The sequence below is a fragment of the Mobula hypostoma genome, chromosome 6 (genome assembly GCF_963921235.1).
Source record: "Mobula hypostoma chromosome 6, sMobHyp1.1, whole genome shotgun sequence".
NCBI classification, from domain to species: domain Eukaryota; kingdom Metazoa; phylum Chordata; class Chondrichthyes; order Myliobatiformes; family Myliobatidae; genus Mobula; species Mobula hypostoma.
The window spans coordinates 60,463,982-60,486,447 of NC_086102.1; the positions used below are offsets into that span (position 1 = coordinate 60,463,982).

General features: G+C 41.4%; 1 protein-coding gene across 2 annotated transcripts in view; it reads right to left on the reverse strand.

Moving 5' to 3' along the window:
* igsf11 (immunoglobulin superfamily member 11) overlaps positions 1–22,466 on the reverse strand; it is a 233,794-nt gene that overhangs the window by 73,447 nt on the left and 137,881 nt on the right. The window contains exons 1-2 of one of the 2 annotated variants that reach the window (XM_063050869.1): positions 21,516–21,555; positions 1,566–1,729 (exon numbers count right to left, since the gene is read on the reverse strand). In XM_063050869.1, the coding sequence (XP_062906939.1) occupies positions 1,566–1,729; positions 21,516–21,519 (168 nt within the window). In that variant the 5' untranslated portion in view covers positions 21,520–21,555. Of the gene's footprint in view, positions 1–1,565; positions 1,730–21,515; positions 21,556–22,466 lie in introns of those variants that run through there. The other variant, XM_063050868.1, reaches the window with a different exon arrangement.

A 22,466-nucleotide genomic window follows, 5' to 3' on the forward strand; every position in this document is an offset into this window, starting at 1 on the left:
CTTCTCTCCAAAGTGTAAAGCCCTAGCTCCCTTAATCTCTGATCATAATGCATACTCTCTAAACCAGGCAGAATCCTGGTAAATCTCCTCTGTACCCTTTCCACTGCTTCCACATCCTTCCTATAGTGAGGCGACCAGAACTGGACACGGTACTCCAAGTCTGGCATAACCAGAGTTTTATAGAGCTGCATCATTACATCGCGACTCTTAAACTCTGTCCCTCGACTTATGAAAGCTAACACCCCATAAGCTTTCTTAACTACCCTATCTACCTGTGAGGCAACTTTCAGGGATCTGTGGACATGTACCCCCAGATCCCTCTGCTCCTCCACACTACCAAGTATCCTGCCATTTACTTTGTACTCTGCCTTGGAGTTTGTCCTTCCAAAGTGTACCACCTCACACTTCTCTGGATTGAACTCTATCTGCCACTTATCAGCCTACTTCTGCAACCTGTTAATGTCTGTCTGCAATCTTTGACAATCCTCTACACTATCTACAACACCAGCAACCGTTGTGTTGTCTGCAAACTTGCCAACCCACTCTTCTACCCCCACATCCAGGTCGTTTATAAGAAACAGGAGTGTTATGTTAATAAAAATCACGAAAAGTAGAGGTCCCAGAACAGATCCTTGTGGGATACCACTAGTCACAATCCTCCAATCTGAATGTACTCCCTCCACCACCACCCTCTGCCTTCTGCAGGCAAGCCAATTCTGAATCCACCTGGCCAAACTTCCCTGGATCCCATGCCTTCTAACTTTCTGAATAAGCCTATTGTGTGGAACCTTGTCGAATGCCTTACTAAAATCCATATAGATCACATCCACTGCACTACCCTCATCTATATGCCTGATCACCTCCTCAAAGAACTCTAACAGGCTTGTTAGACACGATCTTCCCTTCACAAAGCCATGCTGACTGTCCCTAATCAGACCATGATTCTCTAAATGCCCATTGATCGTATCTCTAAGATTCTTTTCCAACAGCTTTCCCACCACTGACAGAAGGCTCACTTGGTCTATAATTACCTGGACTATCCCTACTACCTTTTTTGAACAAGGGGACAACATTCCCTCCGGTACCATTCCCGTGGACAACGAGGACATAAAGATCCTAGCTAGAGGCTCAGCAATCTCTTTCCTCGCCTCGTGGAGCAGCCTGGGGAATATTCCGTCAGGGCAATGTTCTGGGTTAAAGGATGGAAAGCTGGCAGGTGAAAGAGGAACAAAGGACTCAATAAATAAAGTCTCTATAGCAGCTGAGATTGAGTATCCTGAAGCTTGTAGCTAGTCCAAGTAATTCACTATGAGGACTGCTTCTGTTGTCATGACGTCAAAGAGACTCACCAGAGTTGCTGCATCGGAGCAAAATAACCAAGGCTCTTCTCCAAAATAAATATGGTGCAGGTGCTATTAGGGCAGTTTCTTGATATCTCCCCTCTCCCAATAACATCAGCAAGCTCAAAAAGTACTACATAGGTAAGCTTAAATTAATTTTAGTGAATGCAAGCAAATACAACATACTGATTTGCAAATGAAGTACTATTTTTTTAAAAGACCAACCTGTTCTGGCTGATTGGCATTGGATCGAGGTGTCACAGTCCAGATGACGTTCAGCTGAGTCAACGCCGCATTCGTTTTGAAGGTACATGGTAGTACTGCTGTTTGACCTCTGGCAACCTTTACACTCGTACTACCCACAGTAACTTCTAACAGCTCCACCCAACCTGCCAAGGAAAAGTTAACATTACACCAATGCATTACAGCCATCTAATATCATTAATCACCATTAGACAATATTGTTTGTCTCACTGAGTACAAGATGTATGGGAAATGTATTTTGAACCCTTAACACGAATAAACAGATCAAATTATATATTTCGAATTTATTAATTTCAATTCAGTTGCAAAATGGTGTTACTGAAGAGAATACCTGTCACTGCACAAAAATATATTTTTGACAACATAAGGACTTGTAGGAGTTGCATGTGTTTTAGATTTCAGAAACAACCAAGAATATTTGTACTCATTTACATTTCTTATAAGGAAGTCTGCAATGCATAGACTGAATTTCCACTGTTTTCAACTTCATTGAATGAAATGCAACACAGCATTTGAAAATCATGCACTCTCTAAAGTATTATTCAACCCCCAACTATTTGCAGGGTACACAAATCTTATTACAAGCTCAGTGGAGAGCTTTGCATGAGAGTAATATATTTCAAAGGTGTTAATACAAGGAGGTCTCACCAAGGTTAAAGCACTGCAATAATTAATCACTACAACCTTTTTCTAAATCCATTTCACACAGACAAATCATCTAAGGTTCAGTCTACTTGTGCACTTGACAGATACTGCCCTCACTTTTTATGAGAATTCATGAAGTTTAGCATGACAGCAAGGTGATAACATGGTAGAGCCAAACAATTTTATTACATTGCTGGTTCGCCAAAGCCCTGCACGCAGAGAACAATCACCACACTAAGTTCTATCATTAACTGAATTGACTTTCACCTCATTCATTAGCATAGCTAACGTTATTTAAACTAGCTGGCTAGCTGCTAAGGAGCTACTCTATTGCAGACATCCCACCTCTCCCGGAAGTTCCAAGAGTCTCCCGCAAATTGATGGTGCTACCTCCCTGAAATGAGTTTTTGCAGGGTGGGATGTCTGAAAATAGAAGTTAAGGAACACATCCATATAGAAAATCACACATTTTAATAGTCCAGAGTTTCCTGAGAAATGCCCATCATTTCCTACCCATGTGTCACTAAGTTCAGCAATTCAATAGACTTGAACTTTCTGACGGATGTCTTTTTATTCTGTATTTTACGCCCCAAGTGAATCAGTTTACTGTGTATTTTCCATTTATTGCTTATTCTTCTTTTCTTGGAAATCTGAGGTATCTACTCAATGACAATGTTCACAGAAAATGCAATATCCCAGCCAATTATAATCTTTAGTCCACTATATTTCACAAATTCAGGACATGGTAAAGCATTTATTTATTTTTACTGGATGTAGCCGGCTCTGGCAAAGATTGCATTTATTTTCATTTCCTCACGTGCCTCTACAGACAAGGCAATAAATCAATCACATTGATTGGCAGCCTGGCATCACAGATAGGTTAGTCTGTGTGAAGAACACCACTGAAGAACTCCAGCATTTTGTGTGTGTTGCTTGGGTTAGGTGGTTAATTGGTCACATGGGTGCTATTGGGCTCATTGGCCAGAAGGGTTTGTTACCATATGTTATCTCTAAATAAAATGAAACAAAAAATAAAAACTCATCAGGTAAGGAGGGAAGTGGACAATAGATATTGAGTTGAGACCCTTCTTCACGGCTCAGGAACAGATGATTCATTGTCCAAACTTCAGAAACAAGGTGAAATCTGTCTCGGGATCAGTAGTCCAAGCTTCAGTGTTTTAATCCAGTAATTTAGGTCTTTGTATCCTCAGCCAAGATGATAAATGTTACCAAGGAAAACAGGGAATTTCCCATGAACCTCTTCAAATCGAACTTAAAACCTTTTGCATCAATCACATGAAAGCAAAGGGGAACTCAGTTTAACTCAGGAAACCCAGAAGGCATTGCATCAGTCTAAATTCGCTGATGTGACCATTTGGATGGTCCTCAAATCCCAGGAGTCACATCTGACCTAATGATCTTCTGACTGAATCCAATATATGCAAAACAACAAATCATGCCTTAATTTATTTGTGGGGGATGACGTTCCTGCCCATTTGGATGATATGGATTACAATTGAAATACAGATCCATGGGAAACAGTAGTTTGATGTATTTAAAGATAATCGTTCTTCAACAGTGAACTTCGACAATCTTTTTTTAATTATGTAGAATACGACACTAAGCCCAAGCTTCCGTCACCAACTGTTTCAAAAAAGATTAAAACACCCAAATAAGTCACTGGATTTTGATCTAAAACCAGACCCGACTGTCTGATTTCTGTACTTTTTGGTCCAAAGGTCAAGACTAAATTCAAAAGATTCAAAAAACTTTGTTGTCATTCTAACCGTACATCAGCTCTGCAGGGCAGAATGAGACATCGTTTCCCAGGAGCAGTGCAATCATAACATAATGAACGCAACACTAAATAATAAACATAACAATAAATAGAAAAACACAACAGCCACGTCAGTTAAAATCAAGTTATAAGTGTCCAGTGCAAGTTAAAAGTGTCCAAAGCAGAGTCAGGTAGAGCAGCTATTTAGCAGTCTGACTGCCTGTGGGAGGAAGCTGTTTAGTAGCCTTGTGGTTTTAGTTTTGATGCTCCTGTAACGCTTGCCTGATGGCAGAAGAACAAAGAGTTCATGGAGAGGGTTTGAGGGGTCTTTACTGATGTACCATGTCTTTTGGAGGCATCGACTCTGAAAGCAGTCTTGGACAGAAGGTAGGGAGACCCCAATAACCTTCTCTGCTCCCCTAACCATCCCCTGCAAGGCTTTTTTGTCGACAGCACTGCAGCTGGAGTACCAGGTTGTGATGCAAAAGGTCAGCACACTCTCAACCACGCCTCTGTAGAATGTAGTTAAGATGTTAGTGGGGAGTGATGCTTGTTTAAGCTTCCTCAGAAACTGCAATCTCTGCTGGGTCCGTTTCACAATCCCAGTGGTGTTCCTGGACCAGGTGAGATTGTCCGAGATCTGCACCCCAAGGAACTTGATGTTTTCCACTCTCTCCACTGTGGAGCTGCTGATGCTGAGGGGTTTGTGTCAGGCTGAGACCGCGACGATCATCTCCTTGGTTTTGGTGACATTAAGCATCAAGTTGTTATCACTGCACCAGCTCTCTAGATGTTTGACCTCCTCCCTGTACATTGTTTCATCATTTTTGCTGATGAGCCCCACCACTGTGGTATCATCAGCAAATTTAATGATCAGATTCTCCTTGAATCTGGCTGCACAGTCATGTGTTACAATCATTTTGCAGGAACAAGTATTGAATTAATCTGCAGAAAAGTGTTTTGATGCCCACTAGCTATTAAAGAAAAATCCTGATCCACATTATAAATAATTGAACTGCTGAAATGGGGGAAACCTCTCTTTCCACATTCTAAACATTAGACAATTCCACTCTGCTCATAGTACGTGGTGGATGAAACCGGGGAAATTTAGTATTCATTCATTTGGAAAATATGATTTCTAAGACTATGCAAACATAATGGTAAATCATAAAGCAAATTGTAATTCTTGTTATCCACTGGCCCACTAGCTTGAAAAAATGACATTTTTAATATGCCCAGCCTTGCAGCCTTAAAGTTACCTTGCTGACAACTTGCACTACATTATATTAATTAATAAGCCCTTGAACTGGTTTCAAAATTACCGAGTGTCTCAGCTTTTCTGCACAGAAACACATTTGTAGCTGAGATTTTGATTTTATATTCATTACCTTCGAGATAGATCATACAAGTTATTTATTATCATGTCAAAAGACAGCAGTAATGACAAATAACAAATATAAAATCAGCAGCTGTACTCTAGAGGTCGAATTTTGCCCCATATCTCTGTCCACTGCCGCTTTATCTGCTGAAGGCAGATTTTTTATTCGACTCAACAACGTGCAAAATGAGGACAACACACAACAGGGATTTTCTTACTGTCCTTTGTTAGGATTTACAACAAGTACAGTGGATCAATGAGGATGACAATTCCACAGTTCTAACAACAATAATGCAAACAATCATTCATTATTTACAGTCAGCAACAGAGTTAGAATTTATCCTGTTAAATAATTGAAGTAACAGAATTTCAAATCTTTTAAATTCTGTTTTTATTTTCAGTTTATTATTTTTTCGTGAAACACATGCAAACTCATTTCTAAAACTCCTGCTTTTGGATTAGCTAGAATCTTCCAGTCATTATCTGATAAAGTTACCATGTTATAATTGCTAACTGCTTATTTCAATAACAATTCCAATTAATCCACCAGACAGTGGATTTCATGTTATTCTGGGTTTAATGATTCTCAATCACACCAATTGTGAAACCTTACCACTAAAAGAACTCAAGCTCACATTCAAATTTTCTGCAATGTGAAGTTGTAATAGAAATCAGGCAGTTGCAGGTCATATAATCTTCTTTATTATTGACTCCGTGGAGGAAAGCCTATTCAGGATGTACATCAGGCAGCTTCACACCACAGTTAAATTCTGACAATTTTTAATGGAACTCCGTAGTAATTCTATAATTACAATTTTCAACAAAATTATTTGAATTTACTGTATTACTGATATTTTACTTGTGTACAGCCTTTCAACTTGTAAGTCAAGTGATTGTAGTAATAGGAAAGGATTAATAGAAAAGAAATGAGAATCAGATCAGAATTTTGTCCAAATAGGGCTGTTCTTAGCTGTGAAGACAAGGCTTTGGTAGGTTGGCAGAGTTTTCTTCAAAATGTTATTAAGTTATTTATGGACAGTAAAGGAGGATCAAGTAATCCATCTCTGCTGATAACGCGCATAATCCAGAGAGTCTAATTAGACCATAGTTGGGCAAAGCTAACATTTACTTACATCCCACTTCATTTTAAACTTCATTAACAGATTTTGAAGCAGAAATGAAAACAGAAGTGCAAAAATAATAATGTACTCCCCATCATTCAATAACCTATAAAGTCAATCCTGTATTCACTTCATCTGTTGAAGTCAAGTTGTATCTGAGCAATTATGTTGCTACTTGCACCTCTTCTTTGACTGTTGTTCATCCTTTCAGATCTTGCAAGCTCACTTCAGAAACTTTTGTAAAATGTCTTCACAGTTTCTTAAAAGCCAGCAACTTCAATTGTGCTTTTGTTCACTCCATAAGCACCAAACACCCCATTTTAACCCGTTTCCTCTTCGTCCCTTTCATTTTCCTTTTTTTCCTACATATACCCAAGTGCTTACTCCAGAAACAGTTCTTCTCTTGCATGTTAATATTGTGCATAAATATTCAAGCCATCTTGTACTTCCAACATTCAACTCTCATGCATTTCTCTCCATAGGCAAAGTTAAAATTCAGATAAAGGCATACTTAAAACTTCACTGCTCCCTCCCAATGAGAAGCTGCTTTAGGCTAAAGGGAATATCTTAAGCAGCATTGTAAAATTTAACATATTGCAAGAAAATGCATTTTGCAAATCATCTGTCAACAAATGTTCTTTTTGATGAGGTATCGTGTTGAACAATCTGTTCTGATATTACTGCACAGCAATTAATTTATTTTACTTGACCACTCTGCGCAGATATAAAGGAATTGAAGCAAATTTATGTAACTATTAATTAATTTAATAGGGATAAAAGTGTGCTTTTTAATCCTTCAATGCTGATGAAATGTCTGTGTGCATAGAATACTATTTACTTTCTTAAAGTTAATTTACTCAGGATTGGTAGATGGATGTTTAAAGAATGCTTGTGTCGAATGACGAGTTTCCAAGGGAATTTTTCTTTTAAATGGAGTTTACATCTTGCAATTTCTTAAACATCCAACAAGATCAAACAAAATGAATCTGCTGGAAAAGTAGCCTTTCTGATGTTATGTAATACAATGTAGGTTTAAGTACCACACAGACTGGACCCCCTACAATTCGCCTACCGACACAATAGCCACAGCTCTACCTACCGTCCTTACACATCTGGAGAAGAAGGATGCTTACGTGAGAATGCTATTCTTGGACTTCAGTTCAGCATTCAACACCATAGCTCCATCCAGGCTTGACAAGAAGCTCAGAGACCTCGGCCTTGACCCTGCCTTGTGCAGCTGGATCCTGGACTTCCTGTCAGATCACCAGTAGATGGTAAGGGTGAGCTCCCTCACCTCCAACTCTCAATACAGGAGCCCCTCAGGGCTGTGTACTGAGTCCCCTTCTTTACTCCCTGTATACCCATGACTGTGTCACCACACACAACTCTAATCTGCTAATTAAATTTGCCAACGACACTACATTGACAATAACGAGGTGGCCTACAGGGAAGAAGTCATCTCTCTGATACAGTGGTGTCAAGAAAACAACCTCTCCCTCAGTGTCGCAAAAACAAAGGGGCTGGTTGTGGATTACAGGAGGAATGGAGACGGGCTAACCCCTATTGACATCAATGAACCTGGGGTTAAGAGGGTAAATAGCTTCAAATTCCTCGGCATCCACATCACCGAGGACCTCATGTGGTCTGTACACACCAGCTGTGTGGTGAAAAAGGCACAACAGCGCCTCTTTCACCTCAATTGACTGAGGAAGTTTGGTTTGGACCCCCAAATCCTTAGAACTTTCTACAGGGGCACAATTGAGAGCATCCTGATTGGCTGCATCACTGCCTGGTATGGGAACTGTACCTCCCTTAATCGCAGGACTCTGCAGAGAGTGGTGTGGACAGCCCAGTGTTGTGAACTTCCCATGATTCAGGACATTTACAAGGACAGGTGTGAAAAAAGGACCCGTAGGATCAATGGGGACCTGAATCACTCCAACCACAATCTATTCCAGCTGCTGCCATCCAGGAAACATTACCGCAGCATAAAAGCCAGGACAAACAAGCTCCGGGACAGCTTCTTCCACCAGACCATCAGACTGATTAACTGAGTGTACTCTATATTACATTGACTGTTCTATTTATTACAAATTATTATAAATTACTATGATTGCACATTGCACATTTAGACGGAGACGTAACGTAAAGATTTTTACTCCATGAATGTGAAGGATGCAAGAAATAAAGTCAATTCAATGCAATTGTTTAATTCTACAGATCTTGAAAGATAAACAGCTCTTTTTGGGGATTCAATTTATTCTCAACCTGCACTTCCTTTTAATTATCTTGCTTCCTCCCTCCATCCACCACTTCCAATTTTCTCCCACAAACTGGATCAAACTGGATTCTACTCCGCCAAACTCTCTGATGCTGATCGCAAGAAGCCATTTTCCAGAGCCCAGTTTATGAGTGTTAGCTGACTTCAAAGTTCAAAGTAAATTTATTATCAAAGTACACATGTCACCATATACAACCCTGAGATTCATGTTCTTGTGGGCATACTCAATAAATCCATAATGAAATAATAACCATAACAAAATCAGTGAAAGACCACATCAACTTGGGCATTCAACCAGTGTGCAAAGGAGAACAAACTGCAAATACAAAAAGAAAGAAATGATAACAATAAATAAATAAACAATAAATATCCAGAACGTGTGATGAAGTGCCCTTGGAAGTGGAAGTCCTTGGAAAGACTTCCTTCACTAATTAAGTTCGAGCTGCATTTAACTTTATTAAATATACCGAACTGAATTAAGCAAGTAGGAAAATAAAACTGATGCACCATGAAATACAATCCTTCCAAATATTTTGGAATTAGTTTAAGACCATCATTAAGAGTATTTAAATAAAAGGCATGCTACTGGTAAAATGACTACCACTTCTGATATTTACATTAACAGATATGCACAGAATTTTATGAATAAAAATCTAAATTCGAATCAGATTCCCCCACTATCTTGTATTACAAATAGATGTGAGATATGTATAAAAGTGATATGAATAATTCCCATTGTGAAATACAAGAAATGGAGCAAAATATTGCAGCACATTTCCTCAGCTATGAAATGAGGTGTACTTCATTGTTGGTGTCTTTTTAGGGAATGATTAATTCTCTTTTCCTATAAGCAGATTAAGATGGTCCCAGCTGCCAGGGATGTGTATCCCTACTCAGTGCAGAACAGGACTAAAGGAAGGAGATCAGGTGTTTCCTGTTGCTAGAGCAACCGTCTGCTTTAATCTGATTTTAACAACTATTTATAGTTTTGCTCACTTACACAATGCATGTTCATAGCCTATTTGAATGCTGCCAGCTTCAGATGCCATCATTCCAAACTAGAAAACCGGCAAAGACTGACAATAACAGAACACTGTAAATGGATTTTTTTTTTAAATCTGCATTCACTGGAAATCTGCAATACAAATAGAAAGCATCAGAAAACTCAGCAGGTTAGTCAACTTCTGTGGAAGTAGAAACATAGTTAACATTTAGGTTAGAGTCTTCACCAAAACTGCAATGAGAAAAATAAGGTAATTTGAACTTGCAGAGAAGGTACAAGAGAAACAAAAGGAAAATATTTGCATTAGGGTGAGACCAGGTCAAGTGGGTTAATGAGGTAATTTGACAGTGGTTATGCGTCTTTGCCTGTGCTGTGGAACATCCCCAGTGTGTCAGCTTATACTAACAGAGAGAGAAAAACTGAGCCAACATCACAGTTGGATGTCTGCCAGAAAAGGCAAGTTCTGACAGAGACAAAAGAACAAGTTACCCAAAGTTGGAGAACTCAGTATAAAGTACAGAAAACTTGAGCAACCTCAAGGTTCTGTTGGGCATTGTTACAACAGTGCAGGAGAGTTCCAGGCAGGCAAATCAGTGTGGTAGAGGGATAAAGAACTCAAGTTGCAGTAAATAAAACATTCAGCGTCACTATTGCAGACTGAATAGTTGTGCTCTGCCAAGTGGTTGCCTAATCTGCATTTGGTTTCTTCAGAGTAAAGTACATCACATTGTCCACACCGAATGCAGTACACCAAATTTAAAAAGTAGAGCGAATCGCTGCCTGACTGAGAAAAATGAGTCTTCATACAGTGAGAAGCGGTGAAAAGAGATGTGTGGCATGAGGATGGATCATTCTTGGCAAGTTCTGCTAGCTCCAGCAAGATTCCATGATTAGGATGCTATTACCCTCACCTTTCAGCATTGTAAAGTGATCGCTCCCATCACAATTCCTGATCTGCTCGTCTATCACCACGGACCTCTTCCGATACAGCTGCAGGAAGAAACAAAATCTGTCCTTGCAACTCTCCCGTTTCCACCGCACAGGGAACCAAACAAGTAGTCATCCCGAGTGAAGTAGTGATCCAGTTGTAGACTAAAGGAAATAAACTGAGGCTTCTTCAGGTAACTGAGTCTAGACGTCAAAGCGATCTCCCTGACAACAAACTAGTGTACTGCATTTAGTGTTCGCAGTGTGATCTCCTCGACATTGAATAAACCAAAGTCAGTTTTGGTAGCCCCTTTACAGAACTCCTGCATTCAGTCTGCAGGAACAATTGAGCTCGCACTTGTCTGCTGCTTTAATTATCCATCCATCTCCACTCTGTGCTCACAGTCTGTGACTTCTTGCATTATCACTGGGCCCAACAAAAGCTTGAGGAACAGCAACTCATCTTCTGTCAAGGCAAACTGCAGCCGTCATACTCAGTGTCAACATCTCTAACTTCACCTGACTCGCTCTTTCCATCTAAATCAAAACTGCCCATTTCTGTCTGTAATCCATCTGGGATTTTTACTCAGCTTTTCCCCTCTCCATTAGAGCTGCTGACCTGTTGGATATCTCAAAGTTCAAAGTAAATTTATTATAAAAGCACGCAAATGTCATCATACACAACCCTGAGATTCATTTTCTCGTGGGCATACTCAAAGCCCTGCAAATAGGAGTGCATTACACAGTAAAGATCTACAAAAACAACTGAATTCTAAATTTGCAAACAGGACCACAGGTCCATGGTGAAATCACTAACATGGACTTGATTTCTTCTATCTTATGGAGTCAAATGCTATATATAATTCAGTCTATTGTCACACTGAAACTATATATTCTTCAGATTAACATCACAGGCAGTTACACAGGAAGGAGGGGTAGGAAGCTTCATAAATTATAACCAATATTCCACAACTTGCACTGAAAAATACAAGTTGTACAAACATTTGTATCCTACAATGCAAGATTATTCTTAATTTATTTGACATCTTAGTGTGTGCATGATAACCATGCTGTAAAAGTGCCACCTTTGGAAAGCTCTTTGCAAGATGAAAAAAGGATCTCGTGCTTTCTCGCAACACACATCAAAATTGCTGGTGAATGCAGCAGGCCAGGCAGCATCTCTAGGAAGAGGTACAGTCGATGTTTCAGGCCAAGACCCTGTGTGTTGCTTGAATTTCCAGCATCTGCAGAATTCCTGTTGTTTGTCTCGTGCTTTCTCGATGTGTGTGAGGAATAAACTCTTCTTGGGCTTCCAGCCGGGTACAGATATTAATTGTAACCAAAGTTTCGATGTCCAACTCTGCCATCATGGCAGAATTTGTCATCTTAATGTTGATTAAAATTGATATCTGTTCCTGGCAAGAAGCCCAAGAAGAGTTTAGCCCTCTTTGCAACATGTTGCCAGAATCTCCCAAGTGCTGTTGGGTGCTGATCCTGCTGAAATGGATGAAACAAAGGACTTTAATTTATATATATTTTGTTGATACCAAAGTATGCAAATGAGATGCATACCAGAGTTAACAGATCAGGAATTCTGGCAGATAATGCCAGACTGAAAGAGGGCAGGGGGCTAGGAGACATGTCAATCTGGTGCCCAATGCTCCCAGTTGTAGGCAAAAGGAAATAAAATGGGGCTTCTTCACAGAACTAGGTCAGGGCTTCAAATGAGATCTGTGCCAACATTCAACAGTTTGATATAGCTGCTTTTATTCAGTACAGTATCACAGCAGACCAGGGGTGAGAAAGGCTTTGATCTAGCAGACATCATGTTAGTCACACGAAGATGCAGAAACTTACAGCAAAGGGCAGCAATTAGCATATCTACATCCCAGAATAGTTCCGGTTTCTGTTGCTCTCTTCCCAGAGCATATATGCATTTTTGGGGCTTGCCTGGCCTCACAAAAGTTGAAAATTATTTAAATATGACAAACTAATTGTACAGACTTCAATAAATTGAGCAGGATTTAGTTCTTCATTGTCATATTATCCCATACATACCGTTCCTTTGTGTTAAGCATTTTGGTGAATTCTTTGGACCAGGTGCCTGTGCATACATTTACTTCCATAACACGTCACAAAGCAAATGAATGGCTGCCTCTTCTGGAAGGATTGTTTGATCCCTGGATGATGGAAGAGCGGTGAGTGGGGGCAGTTCATGGCTGGTGTTGTATTTCCCATGCTCCTAATTGGATGGCACAATAGCGTAGTGCTTAACTAGTCACATTATAGTACCAGTAGTACCAGTGACCCGGGCTCAGTTCTAACCACTGCCTGTCAAGGAGTCTGTATGTTCTCTCAGTGACCGTGTGGTTTTCCTCCGGGTGCTCTGGTTTCCTCCCACAGTGCAAAGACATACTGGTTGTAAATTGTCCCTTGGTTAGGCTTGGGTTGCATGGGGGTTGCTGAATGGCGTAGCTCAAAGGGGCAGATAGGCCTGTTCTGAGCTGTATCTCAGTAAGTTAAGTAAATAAAGTGACAGTTTTAGTCTGCACCCTCTCAGACATTCCCTCATTTCCCCTCTCTGCACATTTAACACAATTGTTTTCAATGACTCATATCAATAACTGCTTTTCTCCTCACCGATATTGATTTGGATTTCCAACATCCAGAGTTGTTTTCAGTTTCTCCTCCAAAAAGAACAAAGAAAATGGCAGGTAAGATACACTTTGAAATCTAAAACATAATCAGAAAATGCAGGAAATCCTCAACGTCTTTCGGAATAGAAATAATTCAAGTTGACAACCCCTCCTCAAAAATGAAAAAGAGGAAGAAAGACACCTGTAAAGCTGTAGGAAGGGTGGGGGAAAGTCTCTGTTGTGGCAAAACTGGAGAGACAGGGATACCCTCTGAATAGGTTATCTGGTCAATGAGTGAATCAGAGGTGACAGAGAGTGAGAATGTAGACAGGAGAATCTAGATAAAAGGATCAAGTTATCACAAAATGCAGAGCAGGAGGACAAGCTCAGCAACTCTCCCTCAGCTGGGCAAGTTCTCTCCAAGAGAGGAAATAAAGGGAAGAAAAAAAAACGAGCTGAGTTAATATTATAGATGAAAGATTGATAGAGTGAGAAATCAAGCAACCCGAGTTTGGGGATTTCAGTACTGAGTCCTAGAAGGCTACAATGGGTGCTACAGTAGTGTAGCAGTTCCCACGACACTATTACATCAGAGTTCAGAGTTCAATTCTGGCACCGTCCGTAAGGAATCTCTGTCCGTCCTCCTCGTGGAATGTGTGGGTTTCCCTGGGTGCTCCAGTTTCCTCTCATAGTCCAAAGATACACTGGATAGGTTACTTGGTTCATTATAGATTGTCCCGTGATTAGGTTAGGGCTAATTGGGGTTGTCAGAGGTTGCTGGGACTACGTGACTCAAACAACCAGGAGGGCTGTATCGCGAAATAAAATAAATGTGTCCAGACTTTGAACCCATCCAAGTTCATCAGGGTATTAATGTAGTTAAACAGCCAGACAAATCAAATTAAGCAAAGTTTCAGAAATGAACAGAAAGAAAATGGCTCAACTAGCAGAAAAATGCTGGGTCAAATCCAGAAAAATGCTACGACTATGCAGATTACCAATTTAGAATGTGCCCAGCCAGGCTGATCTAAGGAGCAGTGTTGTCCAAGCTGATTTTTAAATGAATGCTGGACAAGAGTAATGGCCCCATGTAATTGCTTACACCACAATTTGGGGCCATTATCTCCAACATGTATTAGGACTCCACTGAGTGGACAACTTTTTGTTGCCATAGGCACTGAAACGTAAAATGCAATTGGCCATAGAAATGACTAGCTCAAGCTTTTGTTTTCTGTTAACATAAAGTTGGTATACAATTCATTTCAAATTAATTCAAGAAATTCCCTCGGAAGTCTCTTGTACTTTGATAGTGGAAATGGTAATGAAAGAGTTATTACATGCATATTGCAATTATTATCAGCTTCCTTTAAATTTGACTATCTCATTGCTCTGCTGGCCTTCTACTCAATCTATGATAAATGCAATGACATCCAAACTTCTCCTATCCCTCTCCGATCTCCCACATCCCATCTACCTATCCCTTTTGCTTATTGGCCGATACTGCCTCTCAGTCCAACAATGCCACATTCAATTATGAATTATTTTTGAATTATCAGCTTTGATTTCTACCCCTCTATGGATTCATATCTCCACCCTCGAAAGAGAGCAATGCCTCTCCAAACTACACATTAATGCATCCACAACTGTAATTTCTCCTTGCCTGCAAGCGGTAGAATTCTAAATTTTGGAATTTCCTTTTTCAATGTATCTTGCTTCATTTATTTTATAATCATAATTTAAAACCTACTTCTTTTACCAAATTTTAGGTCACTTGTTCCAATATCCCCAGTGGCAAGGTATCAAATTTTGTTTGGTGATACTCCTACAAGATGACAATGCTCACGGATGTGGCGGCCAACAGTGAAATCTCTCGTCTTTTCTATGACTGAAAAATACAGCTGAACATCAAGAACACCAAAATCTGCAAGTCTACCGAGCTAGCGAGCGGAGTAACAAAGCCACTGCACAGTTACGGACTAATGCAGGGAGTGAGCTCTCACTCTGCACCACAGTCTACTGCAGCTGCTCAGGGAAGCGGCTGTTGGAAGCAGTGCGCTCAAACGCAGAAGTGCGCCGGCATTAAAGCAGGGTCGTGCTGCCATCGATTCTACTCCCTAACGTCCAGTCGCTGGAAAATCAGCTGGATTACCTGCGGCTGAACCAGCAAGAGATGAGGGACTGGTGCACACCTGTCCCGTCAGAAACATGGCTTCAAGACACTATCCAGCTACCAGAAGCAATCTCCTTTCAGACAGACAGAAGTGCTGTGACCTCCGAGAAGACCCATGCAGGAGGACTGTGTGTCCACATCCATAAGAACTGGTGTGTGAACACATTGGCAGCAAGGGCCCACTGCTCACCACAGCTGGAGCTTTTAAAATGAAGTGCAGGCCCTTCTACTTACTGAAGGACCTCACTGCCATTGTGATTATTGCTGTTTATATTCCACCCACCAACCCTGCTTGTGCTGGGGAGGCGGTGTAGGAACTCCGCAACCTCGGAGCCATTCACTCCGATGGTGTCTTCATTGTTACTGTTGACTTCAATCATGCCAATTTAAAAACAGTCCTGCCAAAATTCTACCAGCATGTCAACTTTGCACCTGGAGAGAATATTAGACCTGGTTTATACAGCGTTAATGGTGTCGACAAGGCTATCTCCCACCCTCACCTCCGATACTTAGTCCACATATCCATTTTGCTAATTCCTGCATACAGACCACAGGTTAAAAGAGTCAGCCCAGTTCACAGGGAAATCAGGACTGACCAGAAGGTGTTACCTCAGCACTGCAGGACTGCTTCAAAAGCGTGGACTTGAGCATATTCAGGGAGACGGCTACCTACGATCATCACGTCAACATTGATGAACTTGCATTATCGGTGACTGCCTACATAGGAAAGTGCATTGAGAACATTACCGTGAGTAAACACTACACTATCAAGGCAAACCAGAAACCATCGCTCCACTGCAAAGGTTTGTGCAGTGATTAGGGATCGGGACACTGACTTCAGATTGGGGGACACGACAACTCTAAAGTCAGCAAGAGCTGCACTCTCCCATGCCATCAGGAAGGCAAGGCATGAGCACACACAGAAAATCCAGACATCCCTGTGACACCAGGGACACACACAGTGCATGTGGCAAGGTATACAAACCATAGCCGATTACAAGTCCACCCTGTGCCTCAGTGACAGCTTCCCTTCCTGATAGTCTGAATGCTTTCTATGCACGATTTGACCAATTGAATGATGTGACACTGAGGAAAGCCCGCTCTCTTCCTGAGGAACAGGCACCCTGTCCAGCCCCACCGAGGTGAAGGGGAAGCTAACCAGGGTAAACCCACACCAAACTGCAGGGTCAGACAACTTTAACTGGTTAGGTGCTGAGAGCCTTGTAACCCAGCTAATAGAGGTCTTAACAGATATTTTTAACATCTCTCTGAAACAGCCCACTGTCCGTGCAAGTTTCAAGACAGCCACCATCATTCCAATGCCCAACAGATCAACGATAACCGGCCTAAATGATTACTACTCAGTGGCATTGGCTTTGTGCAGCAGATCATGGGTCATATAAAATCCCACTTTCCAGCTACAATGGACCCTTTCCAGTTTGCCAACCAGTCAAACCGGTCTACTGATGATGCTATAGCCTCGGCCCTCCACTCAGTCTTGTCCCACCTAAAAAACGATGCCTCATACGCCAGGATATTGTTCAGTGACTTCAGCTCTGCACTTAACACAATCATCCATCAAAGACTGTTGGGAAAAATGTCGTCGTTGGGACTCGACACCTCTCTTTGTAGCTGGATCTTAGAAGTCATGATGGAAAAACTCCAGTCAGTCCAAGCTGACATCTCACCTCCATTACACTGAGCACTGGTACCCCCCAGGGTTGCGGGCTCAGACCACAGCTATTCACGTTGCTGATTCACGACTCACTGCCAGATTCAGCTCAAACCACATCACATTCGCAGATGATACTACAGTGATTGGCCTCATCAGCAACAACCATGAGTCAGCATACAGAGAGGAGGTAGAGAGGCTTGTAAAATGGTGCAGGAACAACAACCGGAGTCTCAATATGGATAGGACAAAAGAGACAAAGGTGTTCTTGGGGAAAGTACAGGTCAACCACTCTCCATTGCACATCAACGGCTCTGCTGTGAAGAGAGTTAAGAGCACAAAGTTACTTGTGTGTACATAACAGATGATCCAACATGGACCTACAACACCTCCTCAATAGTCAAGAAGGCAGAGCAGCGTTGACACTTTCTGAGGAGATTGAGCCACTCAAAGTCCGCTGTCTCCATGCAAGCAACTTTCCATAGGAACACCATTGAGTATCCTGTCTGGCTACATCATTGTGTGGAATGGAAGCTGCAAGGCATCAGAGGACAAGACCCTACAGAGGACAGTAAGAACCATCAAGAGGATCACAGGGGTCTCCCTCTCCCCCCCCCCCACTTGAGTTATTTATCAGGAGCAGATGAAGACCCAAAGCATTGTGAAGGATCCCCACCACCCATCTCACAATCTCTTTGACCCACTACCATCAGGAAAGAGGTACAGAAGCATCAGGACTAGGACTGCCAGACCAGGTAACAGCTTCTTCCCTCAGGCCGAAAGACTAATGAATACCTTGCCACCACCAAGGACTCATCGCAAGGACAGTGAGCCGTTTGATGTACTGTTTACCTGTGCTGCTCTTTACTATATGCATTTTGAATTACATTTTATTAACTTATTTGTGGTATAATATTTCAGTTTATATGCTGCGTGTGATATAGAAACATAGAAAACCTACAGCACAATACAGGCCCTTCGGCCCACAAAGCTGTGCTGAACATGTCCCTACCTTAGCTATTACTAGGCTTATCCATAGCCCTCTATTTTACTAAGCTCCATGTACCCATCCAAAAGTCTCTTGAAAGACCCTAACGTATCCACCTCCACCACCATTGCCAGCAGCCCATTCCACTCACTCGCCACTCTCTGCATAAAAAAAACTTACCCCTGACATCTCGTCTGTACCTACTCCCCAGCACCTTAAACCTGTATCCTCTTGTGGCAACCATTTCAGCCCTGGGAAAAAGTCTCTGACTATCCACACAATCAATGCCTCTCATCATCTTATACACCTCTATCAGGTCACCTCTCGTCCTCCGTTGCTCCAACCTGTTATCATAAGGCATGCTCCCCAATCCAGGCAACATCCTGGTAAATAACACACATCAAAGTTGCTGGTGAATGCAGCAGGCCAGGCAGCATCTCTAGGAAGAGGTACAGTCGACGTTTCAGGCCGAGTCCCTTCGTCAGGACTAACTGAAGGAAGAGTTAGTAAGAGATTTGAAAGTGGGAGGGGGAGGGGGAGATCCAAAATGATAGGAGAAGACAGGAGGGGGAGGGATGGAGCCAAGAGCTGGACAGGTGATTGGCAAAGGGGATATGAGAGGATCATGGGACAGGAGGCCTAACGAAGGGTCTCGGCCTGAAACGTCGACTGTACCTCTTCCTAGAGATGCTGCCTGGCCTGCTGCGTTCACCAGCAACTTTGATGTGTGTTGCTTGAATTTCCAGCATCTGCAGAATTCCTGTTGTTAACATCCTTGTAAATCTCCTCCGCACCCTTTCTATGGTTTCCACATCCTTCCTGTAGTGAGGCGACCAGAACTGAGCACAGTACTCCAAGTGAGGTCTGAGCAGGGTCCTATAGAGCTGCAACATTACCTCTCAGGTATACATGTTATGTGGGTGCACCATGGTCCAGAGGAAAGTTGTTTTGTTTGGTTGTATATACATATGTACAATCAGATGATAATTAACTTGAATTTGAAATATGATGTACCTTAGGACATCTCATACACTGAAGTTAATGTCTAATTACTGTGTGTTCATATTTCAATACAATTTCAGTGGTAGATAATGTCATTTGTTTTCAAAAAAATCCCTCATGATGTACAGGACAAACGTCCTTTGCACTGCATGATATCACTCTCCATTAGCATGATGAAATTACTTCATTTTGGCCTACTTATTTAATGAAGTTAACATTATTTGTTGACATTAATATCAGAGCAATTAACTCTAAGACTCTAGGATCAGAATTGGGCTTTTCAGCCCTAGACTCTGCTCCACTATTCAATCATGGTTGATACATTTTTCCTCTCAATACCATTCTCCTGCCTTCTTCCCGAAACCATAAAATCATAACACATCAGAACAGAATTAGACCGTTTGGCCAATCAGGTCAGCTTCACCCTTCCATCAAGGCCGATTTATTATCCCTCTCAACCCCATTCTCTTGCCTTCTCCCTGTAACCTTTGATGCCCTGATTAATCAAGAACCTATTAACCTCCAATTTAAATATACCCAGTGGCTTGTCCTCCACAGCCATTTGTAGCAATGAATTCCAGATTCTCAGCTCTCTGGCTAAAGAAATGCTTCCTCATCTCTGTTCTAGACAGACATCCCTCTATCCTGATGCTGTGACCTCTGGTCCTAGGAAATATCCTCTCCATTGTACCTAGACCTTTCAATATTCAATAGGTTACAAAGAGATGCCCCCATCCCCATTCTTCTAAATCTCAGTGAGTACAGGCCATCAAATATTCATTATACGCAAACCCTTTCATTCCCAGGGTCCCCCTCACAAATCTCCTCTGGACTCTGTCCAATGCCAGCACGTCCTTTCTTAAATATGGGGCTAAAACAGCACACAAATTTCCAAATGTGGTCTGACCAATAACTTAACAAGTCTCGGCATCACACTCTTGCTTTTATTGCATTTTTCTTTACTACTGAATCAACCCGCAAATTAACCTTTAGGGAATCCTGCCTAGGACTGGAAAGGAAGGGGGAAGATGTCAAAATAAAGGTTGGGGGAGGGGAAGAAGGATAGCTAGAAGGTGATGGGAGAAACCAGGTGGATAGAAAAGGGAGAGGACTTTATCAAGGGCTTTATTCTCACAGTTTGCCTCCTGCCAGCCAATCTTCTACCCATGTATATATCTTTCTGTAATACCCATGTACTCTCATCTTGTTTAGTAGCCTTGTGCACAGTACCTTGTCAAGGGCCTTCTGAAAATCCAAGTGAACAACATCCATCGACTCTCCTTTGTTTTTCTTGCCCGTTATCTGAATTCCAACAGATTTCCCCTCAAAGAAACCATGCTGACTTCAACATTTTATCATGTGCCTCCAAATACCCTGAAACCTCCTCTTGATGAATGGGCTCTAACATACTTCCAGCCACTAAAGTCAGGCCTAACCGGCCTACAGCTTTCCTGTCTTTTCCCTCCCTCCTTTCTGAGAGTAACATTTGCTGTTTTCAAGCCCTCTGGAACTACTCCAGAATCTAGTGATTCTTGAAAGACCACGACAATCTACAATCACTCTAGCCTTACAATCTCTTCACCTACCAGCTTCCCTCTTTCAGAACCCTGGGGTGTGGTCTTTCTGGCCTTAACTACCTTCAGGCCTTTCATCTTCCCAAGCACCTTCTCCTCAGTAACAGCAACTATGGTCACTTCTGCCTCTAGAATTTCCGGCATGCTGCCAGTGTCTGGCATCGTGAAGACTGATGCAAAATATTTACTCATTTCATCCTCTCCTTTGAAAAACCGTTATCTTAATCTTCATACTACTATTTTTTTTAATCTAGGATAACTAAGTTTTAAAATCTTTGAAAATGATGTAAAATGAGTAACCTCTCACTCAACTCAAGTTCCCACCTAACTCAATCTGACAAAAAATTAGAAAGCTAAATAAACAATTCATGCTTTTTGTCCAAGTAAAAGCATGTGATGATGTTTACCGACAGGAATAAAGCTCAAGCTCAAGAGACATTTGCAATGCACCAGTGAACCTTTTATAGCTGGAGCCTGAAACCAGGGTTTATAAGAAGACCAGAAGTAACAAGCTGACTTATTCGCTTTTTCATTAACGCCCTTCCTAATCATTCAAGGAGAACTCTGAAGATGATTAGAAACAATAGTCCAAACTGCATACGGCTTTTGTTTACTTCCAAATCAGCGTTGTTATAGAACGTTGTAACAGGGCCAAACCAAGCGCATTGTCGCAGGGGATTAAATTAGGTAGACATCAAAAATAGGTATTGGAATCTGTCTGCATGATTAACACTTACCCATTCATCACTGTGTGGACAGCATGCATTTTGAGCTGCCTGGTCTTTTAGTCAAATAAGTATCCATAGCGTTTGTTGCAAATACCAGCAAGGACCTGATTTTGCAAGTGGGTAGTGCCTACTTAAAAGGCAGCTTGAATCTTTCAAATGGGGGAATCATTATGGCAGGCAGAGAAGTGAAATGTGAATCCAGGCTGTAACATTTTCAGTAATAAGTAAATACACAATATACAGGAGGTCTTGGTGTGACACGCAGGGAGGGGAAGTACCTTTGAAAAAAAACCGAAATACTTACAAATTATTATGAAATTCTAGTGTGTTTATTATCATTGACGTAGAAAGCAAGAATAAACCTCAACAGGGTACTGTAGTGCAGCAGTGCCTCTTTGTAACTGCAGCCGAAAACCAAGGCTGAAAAAGGAGACACTAAATAGCAAGCTGACATGCTGACTTTTTCAATAATGCCCTTTCTCATTATTTCACTGCTTTAATACAGTTAACTAGCATAACTCCAGTGTTACAATAGTAAGTTTACACTTTAAAATACTTCTTTGGTTGTAAAATACTTTTGATATTACAAAGAAATACACAAAAAATGCAAGTATCATTTGTCACAGATATTCTGGTCATAAAAATCAATATTCAAATCTACTACTACTACATCGACTCAGGCCTAGGGGGCCAGCTTCGGGCACGATGACGGACTCTCCACTTCTCCTTCTCCCTCTCCCTCATCAGTGTGTTCAGTTCATCTATATTAGCCGCGCCGCTGTCTTCTAGGAGCGTGTTCACCATAGTCTTGGGAGGGCGCCCAGGGTTCATCCTCCCATGCTTGGGCTCCCATTTGATATTCAAATCACTCAGGCAATTATTTTAGTATTTGGTAGCTTTCAAAATGAGCCTCAACATTCAACCCTTTATTTTGTTTCAGAAGTTGCTTCAATCTATCTT